At 41.8% G+C, this 24,204-nt stretch overlaps 1 protein-coding gene across 4 annotated transcripts in view; it reads left to right on the top strand.

The window, feature by feature from the left end:
* reln (reelin) overlaps nt 1-24,204 on the top strand; it is an 89,482-nt gene that overhangs the window by 35,805 nt on the left and 29,473 nt on the right. For all 4 annotated transcript variants that reach the window (XM_048168056.1, XM_048168055.1, XM_048168054.1 and 1 more), the window contains exons 4-27: nt 5,576-5,646; nt 12,754-12,786; nt 12,887-12,965; nt 13,094-13,190; nt 13,363-13,414; nt 14,137-14,233; nt 14,367-14,607; nt 14,750-14,895; nt 15,140-15,291; nt 15,376-15,491; nt 16,054-16,262; nt 17,980-18,108; nt 18,190-18,299; nt 18,883-18,949; nt 19,036-19,269; nt 19,348-19,509; nt 19,606-19,842; nt 20,385-20,577; nt 20,828-20,940; nt 21,496-21,633; nt 22,087-22,273; nt 22,561-22,766; nt 22,965-23,136; nt 23,214-23,420. In XM_048168056.1, coding sequence (XP_048024013.1) covers nt 5,576-5,646; nt 12,754-12,786; nt 12,887-12,965; nt 13,094-13,190; nt 13,363-13,414; nt 14,137-14,233; nt 14,367-14,607; nt 14,750-14,895; nt 15,140-15,291; nt 15,376-15,491; nt 16,054-16,262; nt 17,980-18,108; nt 18,190-18,299; nt 18,883-18,949; nt 19,036-19,269; nt 19,348-19,509; nt 19,606-19,842; nt 20,385-20,577; nt 20,828-20,940; nt 21,496-21,633; nt 22,087-22,273; nt 22,561-22,766; nt 22,965-23,136; nt 23,214-23,420 — 3,448 coding nt within the window. The remainder of the gene's footprint in view (nt 1-5,575; nt 5,647-12,753; nt 12,787-12,886; nt 12,966-13,093; nt 13,191-13,362; nt 13,415-14,136; nt 14,234-14,366; nt 14,608-14,749; nt 14,896-15,139; nt 15,292-15,375; nt 15,492-16,053; nt 16,263-17,979; nt 18,109-18,189; nt 18,300-18,882; nt 18,950-19,035; nt 19,270-19,347; nt 19,510-19,605; nt 19,843-20,384; nt 20,578-20,827; nt 20,941-21,495; nt 21,634-22,086; nt 22,274-22,560; nt 22,767-22,964; nt 23,137-23,213; nt 23,421-24,204) is intronic.

The following is a 24,204-nucleotide window of genomic DNA, read 5'->3' as shown; positions in this document are numbered from 1 at the left end:
CTCAAACATCAACACTAGAGAAAGATGAACATGGACAGAAGCACAACAGGTCCTCTTTAAGACAGTAATGCAGCTGGAGGTACAGGTTTGGTCTGGACTCACAGGGTCAGATTCTGACTCCTACGGTTGCGATTCTGTCTCCACACCTACTCCTTCACTGACACATGAAGTCCTCCACGATAAACCATCTGGGAGAGACACACACTGATTCACCGCTGACTTTCTCCTCTCTGCCTTTGAAAATCACATTTGCAGCAAGACGCGTTAAACTTCCACATCAGACGTCCTTGAGTCACTTCAGTGATTTACTCAATGTGAAGTTGGTTGTCAGTCCTGTAAATGAGTTAAGTGCCAAAGTCAGATCGCCGATGGAAATGACGTCCTCACCTGAAATCATGAACACACTTCTTCAGTATTACAGCAGCATTTATTAATGCCAGACCAAACATGAATGCGTGAAAATAACTAAACATGTTTTAATCCTCCTTGACACCAGAGCAGCGTGAGTAAGAGCATTAAACATATTAAATGAACCACATTACTGCATGTTTTCCTCTAATGTTGCCATATTAGCGAACAAGCCGTCTGGGACTCGTTTCATAAATATTGAAGTGCCTTACTCCGACGTAACCTCCTGCTCTTCATTATGCTCTATGTTTTATTCATAAAACCCATTTCCAAATTTGTCTTTACCAAGCCCTGAAAGATGAATGTGGTTTTGTTGTTTTGTTTTTTTTTCCTTCAGCATCCTTCATCTCCCCCTTTTGCAGTTTGTTATTTATTCATGAGATGTTGTTTGGTTATTCATGAGACCAGAAGCATAAATGCCTCACAAGCATAAATGCTTTCGGTGTCAGACTGAATCTGAAACAACAGTCCAGCAAAACTCAAACTCAAACATTTGCATTCTTTAACAGTTTACTATGATTAAAGCAATACTTCATATGAGTATTTATATTGTTTCTGCAAGCTCTCCATATTCCTAGTGCTGATGAGATTGTAGATTTGTAAGTGTGTGTCTTTTATTTTGAAGCCCATCTTTCTTTCGTTCATGTCTTGCATTTCGAATGTTCTTTATAGATTTCTCTAGGGCTGGAGTGAAAATATTGATTTCTTGATTTTAATCGATTCTCATTTTGATGAACCGATATTGATTCTTAAATCCCAGGAATCGATCTTTTAATCCATGCTGTGCCAATAATCACAATAATCTTTGTAATATAAAACAAAGTCTCAGCTTTCAAATTCTGTCCGTATCTTATAATGTGTTTTAGTGTCTCTTTAATGTGGTGTTGAACCGATCCTCTCTTCCTCTTTACTTCGAGTTTCAGGAGAAAATAAACATGAATGAACATCAGAAGGTGTTGAAAGATACAGAAGAACTTCCTGAAATGAATCATATCTCATGTAATCAATCAATCATGTATGGTAAACTCGATAATAACTCATCTATAAAAATAAGCATTTTGATTAATATATGCACATAGTGCATATATACTTTACCTGTTATTAAATATTTCATGTGTAATATTTAATAAATCTGCCATGAAAACAAGTTGAGAGCCATGTTTAAATGTTTGTATTTCAACAACGAATTGGAGTTGAAACAAAAAGTTGTTATAAAAACTGCCTTATGTGCAATTTAAATCTTCGCATCCAAATCAGTTGTTACATTTAACCCTTAATATTACAATGTGACAAATGATTGTTGGTTAAACTTAAAGTATATAACCTAGTTGCCTTTAAGATTTTGAGTTCATTGATATACGAAGAAAGAGATCAGTTTAATCAACAGAAACCTAAAATATATTAAGTTGATTTGACAAAAGAAAAAAGCTGTGATGGCAAACCGTGAGAATACTGTTTTACAGTGATGATGCAGTGACTGACAGGGTTCCTGTATCGTTTGCATCATTAGATGAGAGAGATTTTATTCCTGACATGTACTGTACCTGTTATATTCCCAAATGAATCGATATTGGCTTGAACTGAATAGAGATCAGAACTGAATTGAATCACAAGCCCTCTGCAAGATAAGGCTCTGTGGGAGACGGCAGATCAGCAGGCGGGTGAATGCGGCTACACCTCGACCTTTGCAGCTCTCTGACCTGAAAACCAGCTATTCATGTGTGTAAAAGCAAAGGAAAGCAGCACAAAACCTCCATCTCTCGACGAGAGTTTGAGACCGAGGAGAAAGCAGCGGGTCACAGGATTGAGCTGTAAGAGCTGGTCTTTATCACAGATGATGTTAAAGCCCAGAGCTGCTGTTAATATGACCGCGTTACATCCACATGCTCCGCTCCAGCTTCTCTTACTGTTTATTTATGCTTAATGCAGTAAAGGAAAATGAAGATTGAGGACAAACATAAAGGGGAAAGAATCATCACCAGACTTTCTGGGTCTTTATTCTGACCGCCGGCTCAGAGAAGTTGAAAAAATTAAATGCATTTCTGATTTTTTTTTTCTCAAACAATAATGAAATACGATGAATGAAACGAAGTCCACTAGTCTGTCTCTCTTTGTGTTTTTGTACATGTGCTTTTAACACTGATTTCACACGCTTTGCTCGAGGAAGCTTTTTGTTTGAACTGTAAAATCTCTCATAAACAGAGCTGTGTTCAATTAGAAGATTATGATATCAAATGATTTTCACCCAGTCAAAGCCATGCTTACACACGCCATCTGAAAAATACATCTTCAAAAACATACATCACATGTCACACATAATTAAACATAGATAAGTGTGTGTGTGTGTGTGTGTGTGTGTGTGTATGTGGTATAGTAAAGGGAGTTTTTTTTTAATTGTATCATAAATTTAAATATTTACCCAAAGGATTCGCTTCCAGCAGTCAACTCCGTTACATTCATTCAAAGTCACCTTTATTGTCATTTTTAGCACATCACACAGCAATGGATGAAAAACAAAACACTGTTCTTTCAGGAAACAACAGTGACGAATGTAGAAGACAGTAAAAGATATCAATCATTACAGACAACAGTTTCATGAGGAGTAAAAACAGAATTGTCTGTTAACGTTTTGATGTGAACTGAAATGGTTGTAGTTCATGAACAGTTCAGAATCCAGACCTAAAGTTGATCTCTTTTTAAAGAGACTCTCAGCAGATGTGAAAACAGCTTCAAAAATATGAAAGTGTAAAAGTTATAGAAGTTTAAAGGGATAGGGATGTTTATTTCCCCCAGAGCATCCAAGATGTAGGTGACTTTGTTTCTTCAGTAGAAATGAGGATTTTTAACTCCAACCGTCGTGGTCTGTCAGTCGTATAATGCATGTCAATGGGAACTCCATCTATGAGAGTCAAAAAACATGCACAGACAAATCCAAATTAAACCCTGCAGCTCGTGACGACACATTGACGTCATAATACACGAAACGATCGGTTTGTGCAAGAAACCGAACAGTATTTATATCATTTTTACCTCTAAAACACCACTATGTCGGTTAGTGAGGTCTGATCGCGCTCTGACAACAGCAGTGATGTCTCGCACTCATTGAAGCAAAGCGCGGGAGATCAATTCCGTCATCAGAACGTGTTTTCTGACCTCACACACCGGACGCTCAGGGCAGTTGGACATAGTGGTGTATTAGAGGTAAAAAATATAAATAAATATAAATACTGTTCGGTTTCTCGCACAAACCGATCGTTTCGTGTCTTAGGACATCAGTGTGTCGTCACGAGCCGCAGGGTTTAATTTGGATTTGTCTGTGCATGTTTTTTGACTCTTATATACACATACATTCTTATATTCACATGCATTATACAAATGACAGACGGCAACGGTTGGAGTTAAAAATCATCATTTGTGTTCTACTGAAGAAACAAAGTCACCTACATCTTGGATGCTCTGGGGGTTAGCAGATAAACATCACATTTTCATTTTTGGGTGAACTATCCCTTTAAGTTTACTGAAAAGCAAATGCACTGAACACAACATTTTTAATTTATACAAAATATGTATTTTGCCAAATAATTTGGAATTAAAATGGCTAGAAAATCATACATCTAACCAATTTGTGTTCCAAATTTGACAATGATATCACAAAAATTGAGCCACACTGTAAAAAAAAATCCCAGTAAAATTTACGGTAAAAAAACGGCAGCTGTGGTTGCCAGAACTTTACTGTAAAAAATACAGTAGCAACGTAAAAAAAATCTGTTAAATTTACGGTAAAATAATGTATTTCATTAACTGATATAATGTTAATTTACCAACCTAATGAAGTACTAATATCTGTTTGGTACCTTTATAATACACTGACAGTCACCAAACACAGTGGTGATGAGAGTCACATGATGAATCAAAGTTCATCACAAGCAGATTTTCCACAAGCTGAGGAGGACAACACTAACATATAGAAGGTGCACACAGTGTCATTCACACACACACTAAACACCATCATGGTAACATGCATGAAATTTTAAAAATGCAATAAACATTAATTTAACAACATTAGATGTAACATAAAACCCTAATGTACATTAGGGCTGGGCAATATATCGCATGCGATTGTCACGCGCATTTCGTCAGTAAAGCCGGTTCCCTGATTGCCGCTAAATCGCCATCACCTGCTTTCAAATGGAGCGGCATTTAATCACTGACAAGCCACGCAATATCGCGTTCATATCGCAGATGAATCGCCTTCGATAATGAACGCGATATTGCGTAGCTTGTCAGTGATCTACGGCTCTGTCTATTAAATGCCGCTCCATTTGAAAGCAGGTGATGTCGATTTAGCGGCAATCAGGGAACCGGCTTTACTGACGAAATGCGCGTGACAATCGCATGCGATATATCGCCCAGCCCTAATGTACATAACTGATTAGAAAAAAATGAGAAAAACTTGTGTCACGCAGGGAAGTGTGGGAATGTCAATTTACGTTTTTTCACTGTAAATTTTACAATTAATTATTATTTTTCACTTCCAAAAACTGAATTTAACGGTATTTTACCGTAAAATTATATTAAATGTACCGTTAGATCTATTACAGTTATTCACCGTATATAGTACGGAAACTTTCTGTAAACCAATTGACAGTTTTTCACCGCAGCATTTTTACAGTCTTTTACTGTTAAAAAAAGTCATTTTTTACAGTGCATGGTGATGCAATGTTCAATTTCAAAATGTTTTTCACAGGCTGAATTTTGAGTGTTTAAGCTTTTGAATGATTTATGATGATTACAAAAATATGTGATAGTGAAAAAAGGCAATAAAAAGGATCTTTAAAAGGCTGTAACATCCCTATAACATGATGAATCTGAGAAGCTGCCATCAGGGAGTGCCGTAGCTACACACAGCAAACGCTGTAGGTTTGACGTACACGTACAAATCATCCCCGTACTGCGTTTTTGACACGTGTATAAAGATGCTCGGCACATTCAGCTCCCATCAGCCTCGTCCTCTTCCTGACCTCTTGACCTCTGATCGCCGTCTCTGACATGAAGACCTACGGCCCGATTTCAGAACTTTAATCCACTTTAAGCACTTCATCTTCTTTGGGGTTATGGCTCTTGTCTCCTAATATTTCTCTCTTTCTCTGGGTGTGTTGTCCCTCAGGGCCACAGCGACGCACCGAGGACAGATCATCTTCAAGGACGCTCTGGCTCAGCAGCTCTGTGAGCAGGGAGGTGAGGATCCAAATCTCAGATTTTCAGATAAATGATTAAGACACATTGAAAAAGCAGTCTGGTCTTCAAGAGGTAAGGTGCAGCACATCCAGTCCCAGAACGCAAGTGGATTACACATAACTATAACTAACTACAATGCCTCTCCATCTGTATGGGTAAAAACAATTGATCCAAACGCTCGAGCTGTCAAGCACACCGTAGTGAATAACACACAATATAAGGGCATGAAAGTTTTTCCAGCACTCACACATTAAGATTTTAAAGAAATCCATTTCAAGTTTCAAGAGCTTAAAGCTCTGAGTGGTTAAAGGAATTATAAATATCCCAGCAGGACTGAAGACGTGAAATAGAGAAACGGGGCGAATCTCCGTCAGCGATGATGAGACATGAGCAGATTAGCACTCGGCTCGAGAGAAGATCTGAGACCGGGAGCGGTGAAGGTTTAGGGAAGTAGGCGAGGACGGCACAGACATTTGACTGTCTGATAGTGTTTGAGAGCGGGGTATGAGGATGTAGGGTTAAGGGTTAGTGAGACTACAACCAGTGAATATGAAGTGTGTGAGCGGCTCCTTCTGCAGCGCTTCGGCCTCCTGCTTTCTCCATTGAACATGAGAGAGACCAACTCTGAGATGAATAACATTATAAAGACATTTGAAGCGAAGTGATCTTTTAATGAGGGGATTGCTGATTGGACAATAGAGAGTTTCAGTCATGCTAACTGTAGAGAAACACACTGCAAATAATGATGTTCTTCCTCAGAGTTTTCCAGCACAAATATCTAAACATTCTTAAATCAAGATACATTTACTGGAGAAGCAAAACGACTGAACATATCCAAAATGAGTCAAAATGAAGTGAGTTTGTGCAAGAACAAATATTTGCCAGTGAGGTCAGAAAAATAATTTTGTTTTCCCTTTAAATTAAGATTATTTTTCTGACCGCAGTGACAGATATTTGTTCTTGTTTGAAGTCTTTTTGCTTCTCCAGTAAATGTATCTTGATTTAAGAAAGTTTAGACATTTGTGCTGAAAAAAAAAAAAAAAAACTAAGGAAGAACATGATTTTTTGCAGTGTAGAGACTAGTTTAATGACGAATGATCACTGAATAAATGAATAAATCACCAGTTCACTGAATAAATGACGCTTCATCAACCTGATCCAGATAAGAATGATTTTATGAAAATTTGTCAACCTTTGTGAAAAAGAAGCTCACTTTTAAAAATAGAACTTATTACGTAAAAATATTATACTTTAAAATAATATACTTGAGTGTGAGCTGAATGTAAAGTCAGGTAATTGCAAATGAATAAATGTATATTAAATGTAATTAGCTGAACTTCAGTGTTTTTTTTTTAACCAAATTAAAGTAAAAACTTTAATTAGACATTATTACAAAGTGCGCTTTTTAAAATGACTTAAGTGTGTTAAGAAACAGTCTTACACACTTTTGTGGCCTTTTATTTAATTAATATTATATTATCTATAAGTACAGTTTTTTTTTTTTTTTTTGTCAGATTCAATACAATTAAGAGCACTTTTTCACGAGGAGACTTTTATTATTTTTTTATTTTAAGTAAGCAACCTAGACACATCATCAGTAATGTAACCTGGGATCATCGGGTGTTCCGGGTCTTTTAACATCATACACCCTCGCCCAGGTGACCCAGCCAGGGATGATCAGCCCCCGACTTGTGTCTAGTGTCACCCCTTTTGATCCACAGCCATCTAGATGCCTTCTCAGCGGCATCCATGATGTTCCTCATGGCTTTCTGGTTCCTGATTCCCAGGAGTTTAAGGACCTGCGGAGCAACTGGCCGGCAAACCCTCAGCAGCGGGTCTTCCATCCCCTGCTACGGCATTCACTTGCCAACTCTGTCTTCCGTTCAAACACCTCTTCCATCCAGTCTTCCCAGGGCACAGTCAATTCCAGTAGGACCACCTGCCTTGATGATTCTGAAAGGAGGGCCATGTCAGGCCTAAGCGTAGTCATGGGATGGTTTCTGGGAGTTTGAGCTGGAACTGGATCTGGTGTGGCTCCATTTTCCACAACCCAGACAACGAGATCTTTCAGTCCATCACATGTTCCCATCAAGTCCACGCCCCACCATTCTGCTGATGCATCTTTCCTCCAACCCTGCTCAGATTTCTTCTTGGACCAGTTGATGCCTGTCCTTTCCCTGGGCCTTGTTGTATTGAGGTCTTTGGATATAGCCAAGCCCTTCACGTCCTGACGCCACTGTCCCCACCAGCACACTGTGCTGGTCAGCTGCCTCCTGGGCTCTCCATTTCCTACCCGTCCTCACCTCCGTGCCAGCCGAGGAGACTCTGGTGTCAGTGGACTCTCTGTACAGCTGCACCTCTCTTGCTCGGGAAACCATGAACTCCTCCTACAGGCTACTGAAGGGAAGTTGTAGCTCGTTCTTAGGCTGTGCTGCTGACGCTGTGAGGTAGACCCAACCACCTACACAGAGAGTGGCTGATCTCCTCTCCAAGCCCTCGGCGGTGGTTAGGGGGACGACGTAAACCAGCAGTGGCCAGAGGAGTCGTGACAGGATGCCATGCTGGTCAATCCAGGCTTTAAACTTTCCTGTCAGTCCTGACTTGTCCACTGCAGCAATCCAGGTGTGCAACCCTTTTCATGAAGTGTGACTGTGTCCCAAAGTGTGTTGTGAAAGACTTTTCCCGGGCTCTTAACTGGCTTCTCTGTGATTGATGGAATTTGGACTCCTCCCAGGGAGAAACGGAACTTGTTGGTTATGTTTCCCTTCCTCACCACAAGGGATCGGGACTTGGCTGGTTAAAAGTCCATTCGGGCCCGGCTGATGAGGCGTTCCATCTGGAGCCTGGCACAGATGTTGTGGTCACGGTCGGTTGGCCTCTGCTGACTGAACTAGCATATTCCTGGCTAAGGTGAACAAGATCACTGAGATAGTGCACCCTGTGATTATTCCTTTCTCCATCCGATGAAATGCAGATGTTATTGATCCAGAGGTGACTCTCACACTAAAGCAGTTATAATAGTTCAGAATGATCTTGTCTGGAACATGGTGTCGGATCAGTGAGGTTTCCACCAGCTTGTGCGGGATTGACCCATAGGCATTGGCAAGGTCGAGCCACAGCACTGCCAGATCGCCGTCGCCTTCTCGAGTCTCCCGAATTAGCTGGGTGATAACTGCTGTGCGCTCAATGCGTCGGGCAACAAGACTGAAAAATATCTTTTCCTCCACACTGAGGAGTGAGATGACCCTGAACTGCCCAGTGTTGCTTGAGTTCTCCTCCTTAGGAATCCAGACACCTGCATGTCTCCACTGCTGCACCACTTTCCCCTCCTCCAGATGACTTTGATGGCTTTCTATAGTCACTGAAGGAGCCTCTTGTAGACCACCTAGGGCACTCCACTTGGACCTGGTGCTGAGTCAAAGCACCTAGGACCTCTCTCAGGGTTGGATACTTTAGGCTGGATGCCACACTGGGTTCTGGTGAGGTGATCAAAGTGCTGCATGGTCCGAAGTCCTGGTCACTGTAGCTGAGGTACTTATCAACCTCATCCTGAGTGCTGGTGAGTCGACCGCTACGCTTCTGCTCGAGGAGTCTCCTGGTGACTCCGAAGGGATCTGTGATGAAAGCTGCACGTTTGTGGGCTCTCTCCTTGCCTCTCTTTCTGTGCCACTCAGCTCTACGGGTAGTATTGAGCTAACTTCTTACAATGTTCTGGAGCTCTGCCAGAGCAGCCTTATCCTCCTCCTTTGCCTGCTTGAACTGATTTCTGAGCACACGGAGCTCCGTCGGATCTTCTCCTCCTGACAATTTGGTTCCACAGTACCGCTGCTCCTTCAGGCCAAATCTCTCAGCGGCTATGTTGATCATCATTGACCACATTGTCTGCAGCCTCTGGTCAGCATCTCCTCCAGCTGTTACTTGGAGGATCTGGTCCATTTCTCATCAATCTGATGCCACCTCATTAACGGTGGGCCACTGAACCTGCCATTGTTCTGAATGCCTGGCTTGGGACCGGCCTAGTGTTGCATGGAGGGTCTGAGTACTGTGGGGTGGTTCCGTAATGTACTTTGAGATCAGTTACAGTGATTTCTGTGATACTAGTGATTCTGACTGATGGATTGTAAGATCTCATCATTTAACCACTTCAGAGCTCACGGTGGGTCTGTGCTAAAAGCTTTATATGTTATTGTTAGGGAGAAAATCAATGGATTTGTTTATCTGAAACCAGACTGTTGCATCTTATTGTCCACTGTTTATGCACTCAATTAATTTCCATGCAGAAAGAAGAAAATCATTAAGTGCATGAAAGTGAAATGAGCCAGAATGAAATGACAAATGACAGCATGTAACAAGAGATAAACACATAAAGGCATGCTAAACAGAAACGAGAGACTATCAGAGCAGAAGAACTTCACTGAGAGAGAGAGCGGGAGAGCTGGAGGTGACGCTAGTATATCAAAGAGTGATATCTGTGACAGCTCGGGATGAGGGAAGGCGACCAGAGAACTCTGCAATTTCCAGCCGCTCCATAAATTAGGGCTTTATGGGACACATTGGACTCGTATCCCTGAGGATTGATTATCGAAAAGTGACTATAACTCACGATGGGCGATCGGTGCTGGGCAGAGGAGAGGAGGACGATCAGAACCAGAGCAGATATACGACAGCAGACGCCGCGGCCTCTAGATGGAGAGACGCGCTAGAGATGAAAGATGCGGCGCTTTGAAATAATGTCCTGCGCTTAATAACATCCATCGCCAACTTTCATCTGAGTGTCCGGCTTTGCATTAGAGAAGTTGGGGAATGAACTGGCCCGCTCCAAATCGCTCTTTGGGAAGCGGAGGGCTGTTAAACTGTCAGTGTAAGCCGGTCGCATTAGCACAGATCTACAGCGAGAGCGCCGGAGGTAATTAAAGTTCTTAAGGAAGCCATCGAGGATTAAACTAAGCCTGAAATGAGTGTGACTGTCTGCTGTGTGAACGTGTGACGCTAGACAGAGGAGGAGATCGACAGAGAACCAGAGCAAAACTCCACTGACAAAGATCATGTGCAGAGAGTTGAGAGAGATAAGCTCTCATTGTGTGTGTGTGTGTGTGTGTGTGTCCGCCTGACATGTTAGTAAACAGTGTCAGTGAAATAATATTGAACACACACTATGAAATCTGCCTGTTAATTCAAACACTTGATAATGTTTTTCTGCTACAGATGACAATGAGAAAAGCCAGAGCTGCTGCTCCCTTTCCCAACATTCATAACACACAATTCACCAAAACATTCTCGCTCTTTAATTTCCAAACTGATCACATGGCATACATTTTTCCAAAAGCCACAATTCAGATACGCATAACAAGCTGAATATATACATACAAATAATGATCTGTGTTTACATTTCATTTAAAGGTGTATTTGTAACACTTTATTTTACAGTCTCATTGTTACATGCAGTTACTATAGTAATAACTATAAATTATGCCTAATTACATGCAACTAACCCTAAACCAAACCAAACCCTAATCCTAACCCTATAGTAAGTACATGTACTTACTTAATGTTACTCAGTACTTAAATATATAATTACAGTGTAACAAGTGTATTTGTAACAGTGTAATTATACATTTAAGTACAGAGTAATATGTAATATTTATTAACAGCTTGTACTTACTATAGTATTAGTGTTAGGGTTTGGTTTAGGGTTAGGCATTTACTGCAGTAAGTGAGTACATGTAACGTGTAACAAGACACTGTAAAATAAAGTGTTACCCGAACCGAATTAAATCAACTAAAAGTTAAGCCTAACTCCACTTGGATGTTACATTAGATTTTGAAATCTGAATGAATGTATCAGAGTGTTTCTTGATCTGAACCCATCAGGAAACCCTTACCAGACATATTCACCCAAATATATGCATTGGGAAAACTGACTGCAAACTATATATTCCAGAGTTATTATAGTTAACTAAAATTAAAACCAAAACCACAAAAACATTTTCGTTACATTTTGTTATTGTCATAAAGTTTAAACTAATTGTATTGCAGCTAGTTGCCAAGGCAAGGTTTCTTATTTTCTTTTAGTTTAACTTGAATTACTAAAATAACTAAAACTAAAATTTAATTAAAACTATATAGACATATTTTTAAAAATGAAAATGAATAAAATGCATTCAAAAGCATTGCTAAAATATAAAATATAATAGTATCTGAGCGATGCTGGTGTGAGACTCACTAATCTTCAGTAACTGCTGATCCTGATTCAGCAGTCGCAGAGCTCACAGCGCCTCTCAGTGGACGCTCCCTGTACCTGCAGCTACTGAAGTAATGCATGAACGGTCACATGTGCTCCTGAGTTCTGGAAGAAATAGGTCAGCAAATGAAGAGGCTGCTGCTGCTTTATTATTATAATGTGATGGATTATATGAGGTTTATTGAGGAAAAAGACTTACTATATGGTTTTTGTTCTATCTGCACGGTTGAGAAGATAAAAAGGTTTTCCAGGGAAGATGAAGGTTCCTGAGTGTGACGTTTAAAGTGGTTAATCTCAGATAGAAGTGTCAGAGGCTTTAGATAAGGACAGACTGGACGTCATGCTCAACGGAGAAATAAAGAGTTACAGTCAGTTATGAATTCATATCTTGTAATGTTTCATTTCATCTGTCAAACAGGAACATCAAAACATATAAAGAGAAAAGCATGCTTAAAAAAACTAAACTTACAAAACATTTTGGAGACTTTCATACATTTATATCACTTATATCACTTTTTTAATCTTCAGATTTGAACACTGATTAAAGTTTCAGGCTTTTTTCTGAGAGAATAAGAAGATGCACTGCAAAAATGATGTTTTTCTCTTGTTTTCCAGCACAAATATCTAAACATTCTTAAATCAAGAAACATGACAAGACAGAAACACTGAGGAAGAACATCATGTTTTGCACTGCAGCTTCTGCTCTCTAACAAACTCTAACCTGCAGAATAAAAGACCACCACACGTATAATAAAATGTTACTGATCAGACATTCTCATTTATTTATGCAAATTAAGTCTTTAATGTGCACAAATTATAAATGTTGTTAAAGACGTTTTTGTGTTCTTCATCTGTCTGTCTCTCAGCTCCCACTGAATCTCCTCTGCGGCCCAGTCTAGGTGAGAAGAAGCATCAGCACACACACACACACACACACACACACACACACACACTCTCACTGTTGCTCTGTCTCTCTCACGGTCTTCTGCTGATGTGAAGCTGTGGTTCACGGTGATCACGCTGTTCTCCGAGATGATTTCGAACACAACACACAAGAAGAGCTCAATCTCAGTATCTGGTGGGTGACGCTCGTCTTTCTCTGGCAGTTCAGCTGCTTCCCTTCTCCTGCTCAGTGTTTTGGACTGACTGCATACAGACAGAAGAAGATGTGTCTGTTACTCACGCTCATGAATGTGTTTCTCTCAGGTCGGACTGCAGTAACTGTGAGGTGGGAGAGCAGTGCGGAGCGCTGATGCATGGGAAGGCAGTGACGTTTTGTGAACCCTTCGGACAGAGAGAACTGGTAATTGCCTTTTAAGTAAATATACAAAAGACACTTCCCTTGGTTTTTCCATTCACTCATCATTTAGTTTGGATTGAATAATGTGTGGAGTTACACCACGCCACCACATACACTAACACATCACTGAACGAGGGAACTGAGAAGCTCATGATTTTATGATCATCTCTTTCAGACGTCAGTGGCTCTGAACACGAGCACAGCTTCAGTCCTGCAGTTTGCCTTAGGTGAGCATCACCATCTTTCTGCACTGATACTGTAGGTCAGCACTGTTCACACAAACAGTGTGTTCTTCTGCACTATTTCTGTCTTGTTTTCCAGTACTAATATCTAAACATTCTTAAATCAAGATGCATGCATTACATACATGAATTAGTTTCACTGGCAGATATTGTTCTTGTTTTAAGCACAAACTCATTTCAGTTTGATGCATTTTTCAGAAAAGTCATTTTGCTTCTCCAAATGGATCTTGATTTAAAGGTGCAATGTGTAAATTATAAGAGGATCTATTGACAAAAATACAATATTATACACATAAGTGGTGTATAAAGACATTATATAATTTATAAGACATTTAGAATGAGTCATTTCTATCTCATACACCGGGGGTCGCCATTTTGCGCCGGCATGTTTCTACAGCAGCCCTAAACGGACAAACTGCTCAACAGAGCGCGTTTGTTTGATTAGCTTCTCTCTGCTGTCTCAGACAACAACATTTTTGTCCTGTGTTGGCCACCGTAGCTTCTCTTTATTGTAATTCGCAACCTCACCACTAGATGCTGATAAAATTTACACACTGCACCTTTAAGAACATTTAGATATGTGTGCTGGAAAACAGACAGAAACGCCGCGGAAGAACATCATTTTTGCAGCTGAATGTCTGTTTTCAGTGTAAGGCTATGGAGCCGAGCGACGGGTCATGAGTTGTGTGTTTGTGTTCCTCGTTCAGGATCTGGTTCGTGTCGGTTCAGTTACTCAGACCCCAGTATCATCATCTCCTGCGGTCGGAACACCTCTGATGACTGGATCACCTTGGAGAAGATCAGGTTTTTACTTATTTTAGGAAACAGATCCCACACACTCATCACTGCACAGCTGATCCAGTGCTATAAGTCACGTGTGTCTGGATGTGCATGAGCTCTTGTGTGTGTGATGACAGTGTTGGTCTCGGTCTGGCAGGGCTCCCACTAACAGCAGCACAGTGGTTCATCTCGTGCCGCTGCCGGCCGGCTGTAAAGGCGAGTCTGTGCACCTGCGCTGGAGTCAGGAGCCGCCCGTGGGGCCCGACGGCTACGAGTCCTGCTGGGGTCTGGACAACATACTGGTGCTCAACAGCGCTGACCGGCCCCCGCTGCTGGAGGACAACCTGGACCCGCTGGACACGGCCAACTGGCTCTTCTTCCCGGGAGCCACAGTCAAGGTCACATGATCAAACTCTGGGATCCCGCTGAAAGAGAGCTTGTTATGCAAATAATATACGTTTAAAAGACTATACTAGATGGCACTTTATTTATGCAACATGGAGAGATCTCAGTAACACTTACTCTCGATTCATTCAACAGCACGCCTGTCAGTCGGAGGGAAACGCCTTGTACTTCCACGGCGGAGAGGGGCTGGAGCACAGCTTCGCCTCCACACGTGACGTGGACCTGCACCGTGAAGAGGGCCGCAGTTACTGGGAGGAAGACTTCGAGAGTCCACTGAGTGGGTGAGTCTTATGATCGTACGCAAATAATACTGCAAATCGATTTTAACAGCAGTGTTCAGAGTAGAGAACTGCTCTCACAACCAAACCAATCTAAAATCACAGCCAATCAGAGGAGAATGTGGGCGGAGTCTTTCTGCAAACACACTGCAAGCTATACTTCAGAACAAAATATAGTTTGGGTAAAACGCTGTGTGTCATGTCACCTTTTATTAATTAATTTCCGTTGTGTGCTGTTGAACTGCAGATGGGAGGTGGACGGAGCGGTGTATGGAGCTCAGTGTGGGGAGGTGGAGTCCGGATCAGCGCTCGTCTTTCTCAGAGACGGACCGAGGAAGGTTTGCACTCCGTACCTGAACACCAGCGCCTACGGAAACCTGCGGTTCCACTTCGCCATGGGTACGTCTTGTTCTGGCACCTGTACATGCACATTATCTTGGCTCTGACGTGTGATCAGCGTTGGTCTCTGTGTGATCGCCGCAGGGGCTGGAGGCTGCGACCCTGGAGAATCCAGCAAGAATAATGTCGTCCTTTTTGGCCGCTCAGAGGGCAGAAAAGATCATGTGCTTCTGGACGTACTGCCATACTCCGCCTACAGGGTATAGACCTTATGTACAGATAGAGGTTAAAGAGGATCTATTCTGCTGTTTTACATCTTTCTCTAGTGTGTAATGTTGATGTTTGAGCACGAAAAAGGCAGGAGTTCTTCTCTATATCAGTGTTTCTGAACTCCATCTTGAGTTTTCTTCACAATATTCCTCATTTAAATAATTAATGCACAGAATAAAGGGGCGGGGCCTGGTTGAGTTAGTTAGTAGTGTGTTGAAACTGGCGGTTATGGTAAGGGGCGGGACATTTCCCAAACACCAATCACAACACACTGCTCCAGCCGACCAATCAGAGCACATTGTGCTTTTCAGAAGGAGGGGCTTCATAGAGACAGGAACTAAACAGAGCGTTACTGACAGACTGGGAAGAGAGGAGCTGCAACAATGGAGAATATGAGGAAAATAATCAACCTGTTCTAGTGGAGCACAAAAACAGAGTTTTTAATAAGCCATAATAGATCCTCTTTAAACTAACCATTTTCAACAATTACATATTTCTCTTTCCTCTGATGTCTCATCTGTTTACTCCTCGACATCTCTTTGCTCTTCCCAGACTCCTACAGTAGTCTCCATTGGTTTGCCCACAGAGCTACAGACTCCGGCCACTCAGTTTTGTCTAGAACAGAAGGTTCACGGCGGGGCGAACCGTCACGTTTGGGCTCTGGACTTCCTGCAGCTGCTGCCTGTGCTGCCCGGTGCCAACACTCACCTGGTGCAGTTCTCCATCAACCTCGGGTGTGGCGCGTATCAGCCGGCCAACAGGTGCTCGCTCCTTCACCCGAACATGATCGCTCTGTCATCATCTCTCTTCTGTGGAACATGAAGGAAGATATATCTAACCCTAACAGAGGGATCCCGATAGCACTAACATTCATACTGGTTTGAAATACAGAGTAAATGATGACAGAATGAAGAAATAACCTTTGAATATGAGAAAAGACTATAAATAGATCCTCGCTTTGGACAAAAATGAATGAAAATAAACACCAAATTAATAAAAGTAGAGACAGTAGTACAACAGAATTCTGAGATCCATGCACTAAAACAGAAAAAAACTGAAAAAATGAGTGAGGATATAAAAACCTATTTCAGCATTTATAAGGTAGTGTTGACATTATATGTACAAAGATGTAAATTCAACAATTTGTTTAGTACTATTTTACTCTAAATAATGAATGGAAATAACTGGATACCCAGAATAGAATAGAATAGAATAGAATAGAATAGAATAGAATAGAATAGAATAGAATAGAATAGAACGGTATATAGTAGTATAGAATAAAATAGAATAGAATAGAACTGAATAGAATAGAATAGAACAAAATAGAATGGTATAGAGTAGAATAGAATAGAATAGAATAGAACAGAACAAAATACAGTGGAATAGAATGTATAGAATAGAATAGAATAGAATAGAACACAATAGAATAGAACAGAATGGAAGAGAATATAATAGAACAGAATACAGTAGAATAGAATGGTATAGAGTAGAAGAGAATAGAATAGAACAGAACACAATAGATTAGAACAGAATAGAAAATAATAGAATAGAACAGAACAGAATACAGTAGAATAGAATGGTATAGAGTAGAATAGAATAAAATAGATTAGAAGAGAATAGAACAGAACACAATAGATTAGAACAGAATAGAAAAGAATAGAATAGAAAATAACATAATACAGTAGAATAGAATGGTATAGAGTAGAATAGAATAAAATACAATAGAACAACTAGAATAGAACAGAAAAGAATACAATAGAACAGAACACAATAGAGTAGAAGAGAATAGAACAGAACAGAATACTGTAGAATAGAACGGTATAGAGTAGAATAGAATAGAATAGAATAGAAAAAATAGAATAGAATGTAACAATAGAATAGAACAGAATAGACCAGAACAGAATACAGTAGAATATAACACAACACAACAGAATAGAACAGAACACAATATAATTGAATTGAATTGAATAGAACAGGGCAGAACAGAATAGAAAAGAATAGAACAGAACAGAACACAGTAGAATAGAACAGAATAGAATATAAAAGAACAGAACAGAACATAATAAAGTAGAACAGAACAGAATACAATAGAATAGAACAGTATAGAGTAGAATAGAATAGAACAGAACAGAATACAATAGAATAGAACAGTATAGAGTAGAATAGAATAGAACAGAACAGAATACAATAGAATAGAACAGTATAGAGTAGAATAGAATAGAACAGAACAGAATACAATAGAATAGAACAGTATAGAGTAGAATAGAATAGAACAGAACAGAATAGAATACAATAGAATAGAATAGAATAGAATAGAACTTTGCAGGAATGGTGTAAGTTGTTGTGTGTGTGGCAGTGATTAGGGTCCGGGTCAGTACAGACACAGAGGTGACTCGAGTCAGAACACAAGTCATGTTCCCTTTAAAATAAGTGCATTAAAGACGGTTGTTTCTCCTTCTTCATCCGTGAAACTCACAGCATCAATCTGGAGTTCTCGTCGAATCACGGGCGCTCCTGGTCACTCCTGCACACCGAGTGTCTCCCTGAGCTGTGTGCCGGCTCACATCTGCCCCATAGCAGCATCTACTCCTCAGAGAACTACAGCGGGTCAGTGCCTGCGTCTGCTCATGAATCTGACCTGTGCCTGTTATCACGACAGCACGGTTTAACCTCACTGTGTGTCTGTAGATGGACCAGGATCACCATTCCTCTGCCCAACGCCGCGCTGACCGAAAGCACTCGCTTCCGCTGGAGACAGACCGCTGTGGGAACCAGCAACATGTGGGCCATCGACAACGGTACGAGCCAGTCCTACACTGCTCACGATTACTGCTGGAGTCATGATGAGCAAACAGATGATTATGACACTTACCCAGCGAACAGGGAACGTTCTCAGAACGTTCAAAGTTATGAACAAATGTAACGTTAATAGAACATTTGTTCAAAGTTATCTGGTCTTTAATAATGTTCTCAAAACGTTAGCATGAAAACATTATTCATAGAATGTTTTTTCTGAAATGTTTCAGTTGGACGTTCGACTAATGTTTTTAAATGTTACTAGTTTCAGAACGTTCAGAGAACATCCAAAAGTAACGTTCCATGTTTTTAAAGCATTTAAAAATGGGATGTTTTGAACATTCAGAGAACGTTCAGAAGTAATGTTTCCATAACTACTTTAAAAACATTTTCAGAACCAGAGGTGAGCAAATAAATTATGATCAGTGCCAGTGATGATGATGTGGTTTAATTGTGTTGTGCACGTTTATGGATACAATGTAACATTTATCCTTTTGACATGAAGGAATGTCCCTCAGATCAGTTTTTTAATGTATGGATATTTTAATTGACAGACACTGTTCACTCTTGTTGTGTGTGTTCCAGTGTATATCGGGCCGTCCTGTTTGCGCTTCTGCTCCGGTAGAGGACACTGTTCACGCACGGGCTGCAAGTACGAGTATTCTTCAGTCGAAACACTCTTTAGACTGAGAAACAGCAACACCTTACTGGAAAGTGTGTGTTTTCACATCTCTTCAGGTGTGACCCTGGTTTCAGCGGTCCTGCGTGTGAGCTGGCGTCTCAGACCTTCCCTGCGTTTCTGTCCGAGAGTTTCTCCAGCGTGAGGCTGTCGTCCTATCACAGCTTCTCCTCGCTGCGCGGGGCAGAGGTCAGCTTCGCCTGCGGGGTTCTGGCCAGTGGGAAAGCGCTGGTGTTCAACAGAGACAGTAGAAGACACATCGTTACAACACCGCTGGACAGCTCACAGGCCAGGTACACACACACACACACACACACACACACATACACACTGCAAGTGTTTCACGTTCAGTCTGTGTTCGTCTCTCTCAGGTATCTTCAGTTCACGCTCAGACTGGGCAGCCGCAGCACCTCCAGCTCGTGTCCAGCTCCGGATCAGCCGGGCGAGGGTGTGCTGTTGCATTACTCCTCAGATAACGGCATCATCTGGACGCTGCTGCAGCATTACTCTTATCAGGGCTTCCATGAGCCCAGGTGCTTCATACTCAACACACTGTTTCAACGCAGCTTCACAGAATCAATCATACAAACGTCAAATATGAAATTCACTTTTGGACTCTTTTCTCTCAGGATTGTGTCTGTGGAGCTTCCTCCCGGGGCCCGTAAGTTCGGGGTTCAGTTCCGCTGGTGGCAGCCGTATCACTCGGGCCGCGGCCAGGACGTCTGGGCTGTGGATGAGATCAGCATGACCTCTGTCCTCTTCAACATCATCAGCCTGGACTTCAGTAATGTGTTAGATGTGACGCAGAGCCTGGGCTTCTATCTGGGGAACGTGCAGCCGTACTGTCAGCACGACTGGACTCTCAGGTACTGCTTCACCTGCAATACGCTGACTTTATTCACATTCACTACAGTCACTTTAGCCAGGGGTTTTCAATCACAGGCTGCGAAATATCATCATCATCATGATCCCCATCCTAAAATATAAAAGGCAACTACTTTCATGTAGGTTCAGTGGGGTTCTCTATGGAACTCTAGGGTTCTTGAGTCCATTTTGAAGAACTCATTAATTAAGGCTTAATTAATGTAAATAAAACTTCTAAATTCATCTAATGAATATTTATGAGCTCAGTCATATCCATGCAGTGACATCATATCCTGCCCGACTACTGACGCCACGTCACCAAGAACATAGAAGCACAAAAAAACGAGCTTCGTTTCAGACCTGAAGTTTGTCAGCATCTGCCAGACGAGCAAAGGAACGGAAAATTGCTTCTGTATGCAGTGCAAAAACAGGCAGAATATTTCTGCAATTAATAATGCATTGATATCCAAACAGTACCAGCACTTCCCTTCGGGGCCCGATCCGAATGACAGCGAAAGCCACAATGATGTAAATATTTGCTCAGTTTTTCAGGCGATCATGGCTCGGCCTCCAGTATTCGCTATGTGGAAACACAGTCCATGCAGATCGGCGCGTCCTACATGATCCAGTTCTCTCTGGTCATGGGCTGCGGACGGGAGCCTTCGCCGCACATCGACACGCAGGTCCGGCTGGAGTTTTCCACCAATCACGGCTTGACTTGGCATCTTGTCAAAGAGGTGAGGACACATAAATATCCTGTAAAGCACCAGACCTAAACACACTGTAGTGTTACCATGTTTTTGTGATAAGAAGTAAATACCTTGATAATCAGTGGTTACAGTACAGTCTTTGTTCCTTCTTGTAAGGACTGGAGAACAATTATAACTCAGATTATAGATTATTCTTTGAGAAAACACAGTTTGTAGTTTTTCTGGGCCGCTCCATCAGGGTGTTTCAGGTGTGTTTTCTCATGGTTTGTTGGTGTAGGCCTGTCTGCCAGGCATGCCGAGCTGCTCCGAGTTCACGGCCTCCAGCGTCTACCATCCGTCTGAGTTCACAGACTGGAGACGGATCACGCTTCCTCTGCCTTACAAGACCTGGTAAGATACAAACCATAAACTGATCTTTAACTTTAATACCTTTGCTTTAATTCACTGATTCCTGTGAGATTATTAAATGTTACCTCAAGGAGGACCGATTCTGCTCTTTTCCTGCAAACACTTTATTTTGATGCTCCTCAACAGATATTCTGCTGACTATAAGTAACTTTACAAGTACAGGTGAACTTATTCTATTAACCCAAACCCTAAACTAACAGTCTACTAATACTCTAATGAGAGTTAGTTGACATGTAGTTACAAAGTTACTTATAGTCAGCAGAATGTCTACAGTGGACTATCGGAATAAAGTGTTTTTGTTTTTTTCAATGATTTGACTTTAATTAAAGATTAGGTTTTTGTGAATATTTTGAATGAAGGACCCAGAGGATGAACACCATAGGCGTTTTCCTACGGCCTGTTTTGCTCATATTGATCACTGTATAGGGAGGAATGATGGGATTTTTCCAGTGTTCGTGTCTCTTCATCTGATCATATTCATTTGCAGTGTTTTCTTCTCATGTCTCACTCTGGTTTCATGCTGTTTTCTGGCTTCAGGTCGAGTGCGACACGTTTCCGATGGATCCAGAACTACTACCAGGAGCAGGATGAGTGGGCGCTGGATGACATTTACATCGGGCAGCAGTGTCCGCAGATGTGCCGAGGACATGGCTGGTGTGACCACGGACACTGCAGGTCAGAGACAGACACAAATTCAGCTTTGATCACAGGAATAAATTAAATTTTTAACATATGAAGAGTTCAGATGAAAAAGCTCCATGATATTGAGCGAATGCTCTCCACATATAGTATAGCCTACGTTCATCAAATACTTTCACTTCAAATCCGCTAAATCCCAGCGTCAGCCCAGTTCGATGGCAGAAACCGCTAAACGCCACTTCCCTTTGTAAGCAAAAGCCTCTAAGTCCTGAGAAGAACCAATCAGAAGATGTGAATCGAAACATAAGATTTCATGATGAATGTCAGTGTGCATATGAACCGGCTTTCCATTGCCCAGCTGCAAGTTTTTATCGTGTTTTGTCCATCGTCGCTTAATATCTTACACAGTGTAAAGAACAGTAGGTGTTTTGAGGATGTTTTTGCTGGACGAGCAGCAGTGTTTGAGCTCATCATCTGCTCTGCTCACAGGTGTGATGAAGGCTTCACGGGCTCAGACTGCCAGCCCTTCAACACTCTGGCCTCCAGTGTGCTCTCAGACTTCGAGTCGCAGGAAACCCTGATGTCAGCCTGGCAGGAAGTGACCGGAGGCGAGATCGTGCCGCCCGACCAGGGCTGTGGCGTGGTTTCCTCGGGATCCTCTCTGTACTTCAGTAAGGTGCGATTACAGTCGTCATACTCACAGAATGAGCGGTCTACTAAAACATTTCTGAAAAAACCTTCCATGAACGATGTATAAATAACATTTTGAGAGCATTATGAAAGACCAGATAACTTTGAACGAATGTTCTATTTAAGATACTGGAAGAACGTTTGTTCATAACTTTGAGAAAACGTTGACAGAACCTTCTGAGAACGTTCCCTGTGAACACATTTGATCATTATTCAGATGACTTTCAGGTCTGTGGTCACTGATATTGTGCTGCTGTATGTTGGTGTCATCAGGCCGGGCTGCGGCAGCTGGTCAGCTGGGACTTGGACACGGAGTGGGCGGAGTTTGTGCAGTTCTACCTGCGAATGGGCGGAGACGGAGCCGAGTGCAATCAGGCGGACAGCAGGGAGGAGGGGCTTCTGCTGCAGTACAGCAACGATGGAGGAATCAGCTGGGGTCTGATCGCAGAGATGTACTTCACTGACTTCACCAGACCGCGGTGAGAGGACTAATACATTCACATTAAACTGTGCCAGGAAAAATCACCTTCTGTGTGACTGGCCCTAAAATTCACTGCAACTCTAGGTATTTAATCTAAACTGCTGATATATTTCTATAATGAAGAGTATCAAGTGTCCACTTGTGTTTAGCATCTTTATATGAGTGTTTGTGACTGGATGATATTGTTTGTCCACAGGTTTGTTCATTATGAACTTCCTCTGGCCTCTAAAACGCCCTGCACCCGTTTCCGCTGGTGGCAGCCGCTCCACTCCGGCGAGGGCTACGATCAGTGGGCCATCGATGACGTGATCATCCTGTCCGAGCGAGAGAAGCATGTCATCCCGATGGCCGATCCCACGCTTCCTCAGGTGAGATTCTCCTCACAGATGATCCTACTGCCGTGTTCATGAAGAGACGAGAGAGAAACTCTGGTGTCTCCCTGCAGAACTTCTATGAGAAACCGGCTTTTGATCATCCGCTCAACCAGATGAGTGTGTGGCTGATGCTGGGAAACGAAGGAATGGACAAGGACCGTAACGGCAGTTTCTGTGCTCCCACACCCTCGGCCATAGTGTTCGGACGATCGGATGGTGACCGGATGGCGGTGACCAGAGACCTGTCTCTCCGTCCGGGATACACACTGCAGTTCAAGGTACTGATGTAAGGCTACGTGCAGGAAGTCTTAATTCACACACACACACACACACACACAATCAATTAAAAAATGTAATCACATTGTTGACATAATAAACTGATTCATTAACCCAATTAACTGAAAATAATCACAAATATCAGTTTGCAGAGAGAAGCTCACAACTGATAATAATGACATGGTTGTGGCACAGAATATGACATTTTTTTGGGATATTATCTTTCATGTAGTGTGTAATAAAGCTGTTTGTGACTGTAAAAGCTCTGTTTCAGAGATCAGATAAATGAGTTTTTGTCTCCTAAAAGAAAGAATCGATTCTGAACTGAAGCGAGTCGTCAGTAATTCAGTAATTCTCACTTCCTGCTGAATCTATGTAGGTTTGGAACTAATTTGCATAATGCCCGCCTCTGGTGTTCATTGGCTGAACAGCGTCTCTTTGCCCCGCCCTCAATCACTGTAGTTGTATCTGAGACTGGAAGAGTTTGGTTCGTGTTGTTCGTGTCGAGAAGACGCTGTTTTCTGCTGAGATTGATACGGTAAAACCGACGCCGTCGTTACTGTTCATATCACTGTGAATCAAGAGCTGAGATTCAGATATGATAATGAGCGTTTGGTTTCTGACCAATCACAGCAGAGCAGCTCTCAGAAAGGCGGGGTTTAGAGAGACCGAATCCTTGATCGAAGCGTTTCAGACACTGAGAGAAAAGAGCTGATGCTGCAGTGGATATTATGAGAGAATTAAAGTGATTTTGACCTTGAATGAATGTAAATCTGTAACCTGTGC

This window comes from Megalobrama amblycephala, linkage group LG19 (assembly GCF_018812025.1).
Source record: "Megalobrama amblycephala isolate DHTTF-2021 linkage group LG19, ASM1881202v1, whole genome shotgun sequence".
In the NCBI taxonomy this organism is placed as follows: domain Eukaryota; kingdom Metazoa; phylum Chordata; class Actinopteri; order Cypriniformes; family Xenocyprididae; genus Megalobrama; species Megalobrama amblycephala.
This window is presented reverse-complemented; position numbering and strand designations above follow the sequence as displayed.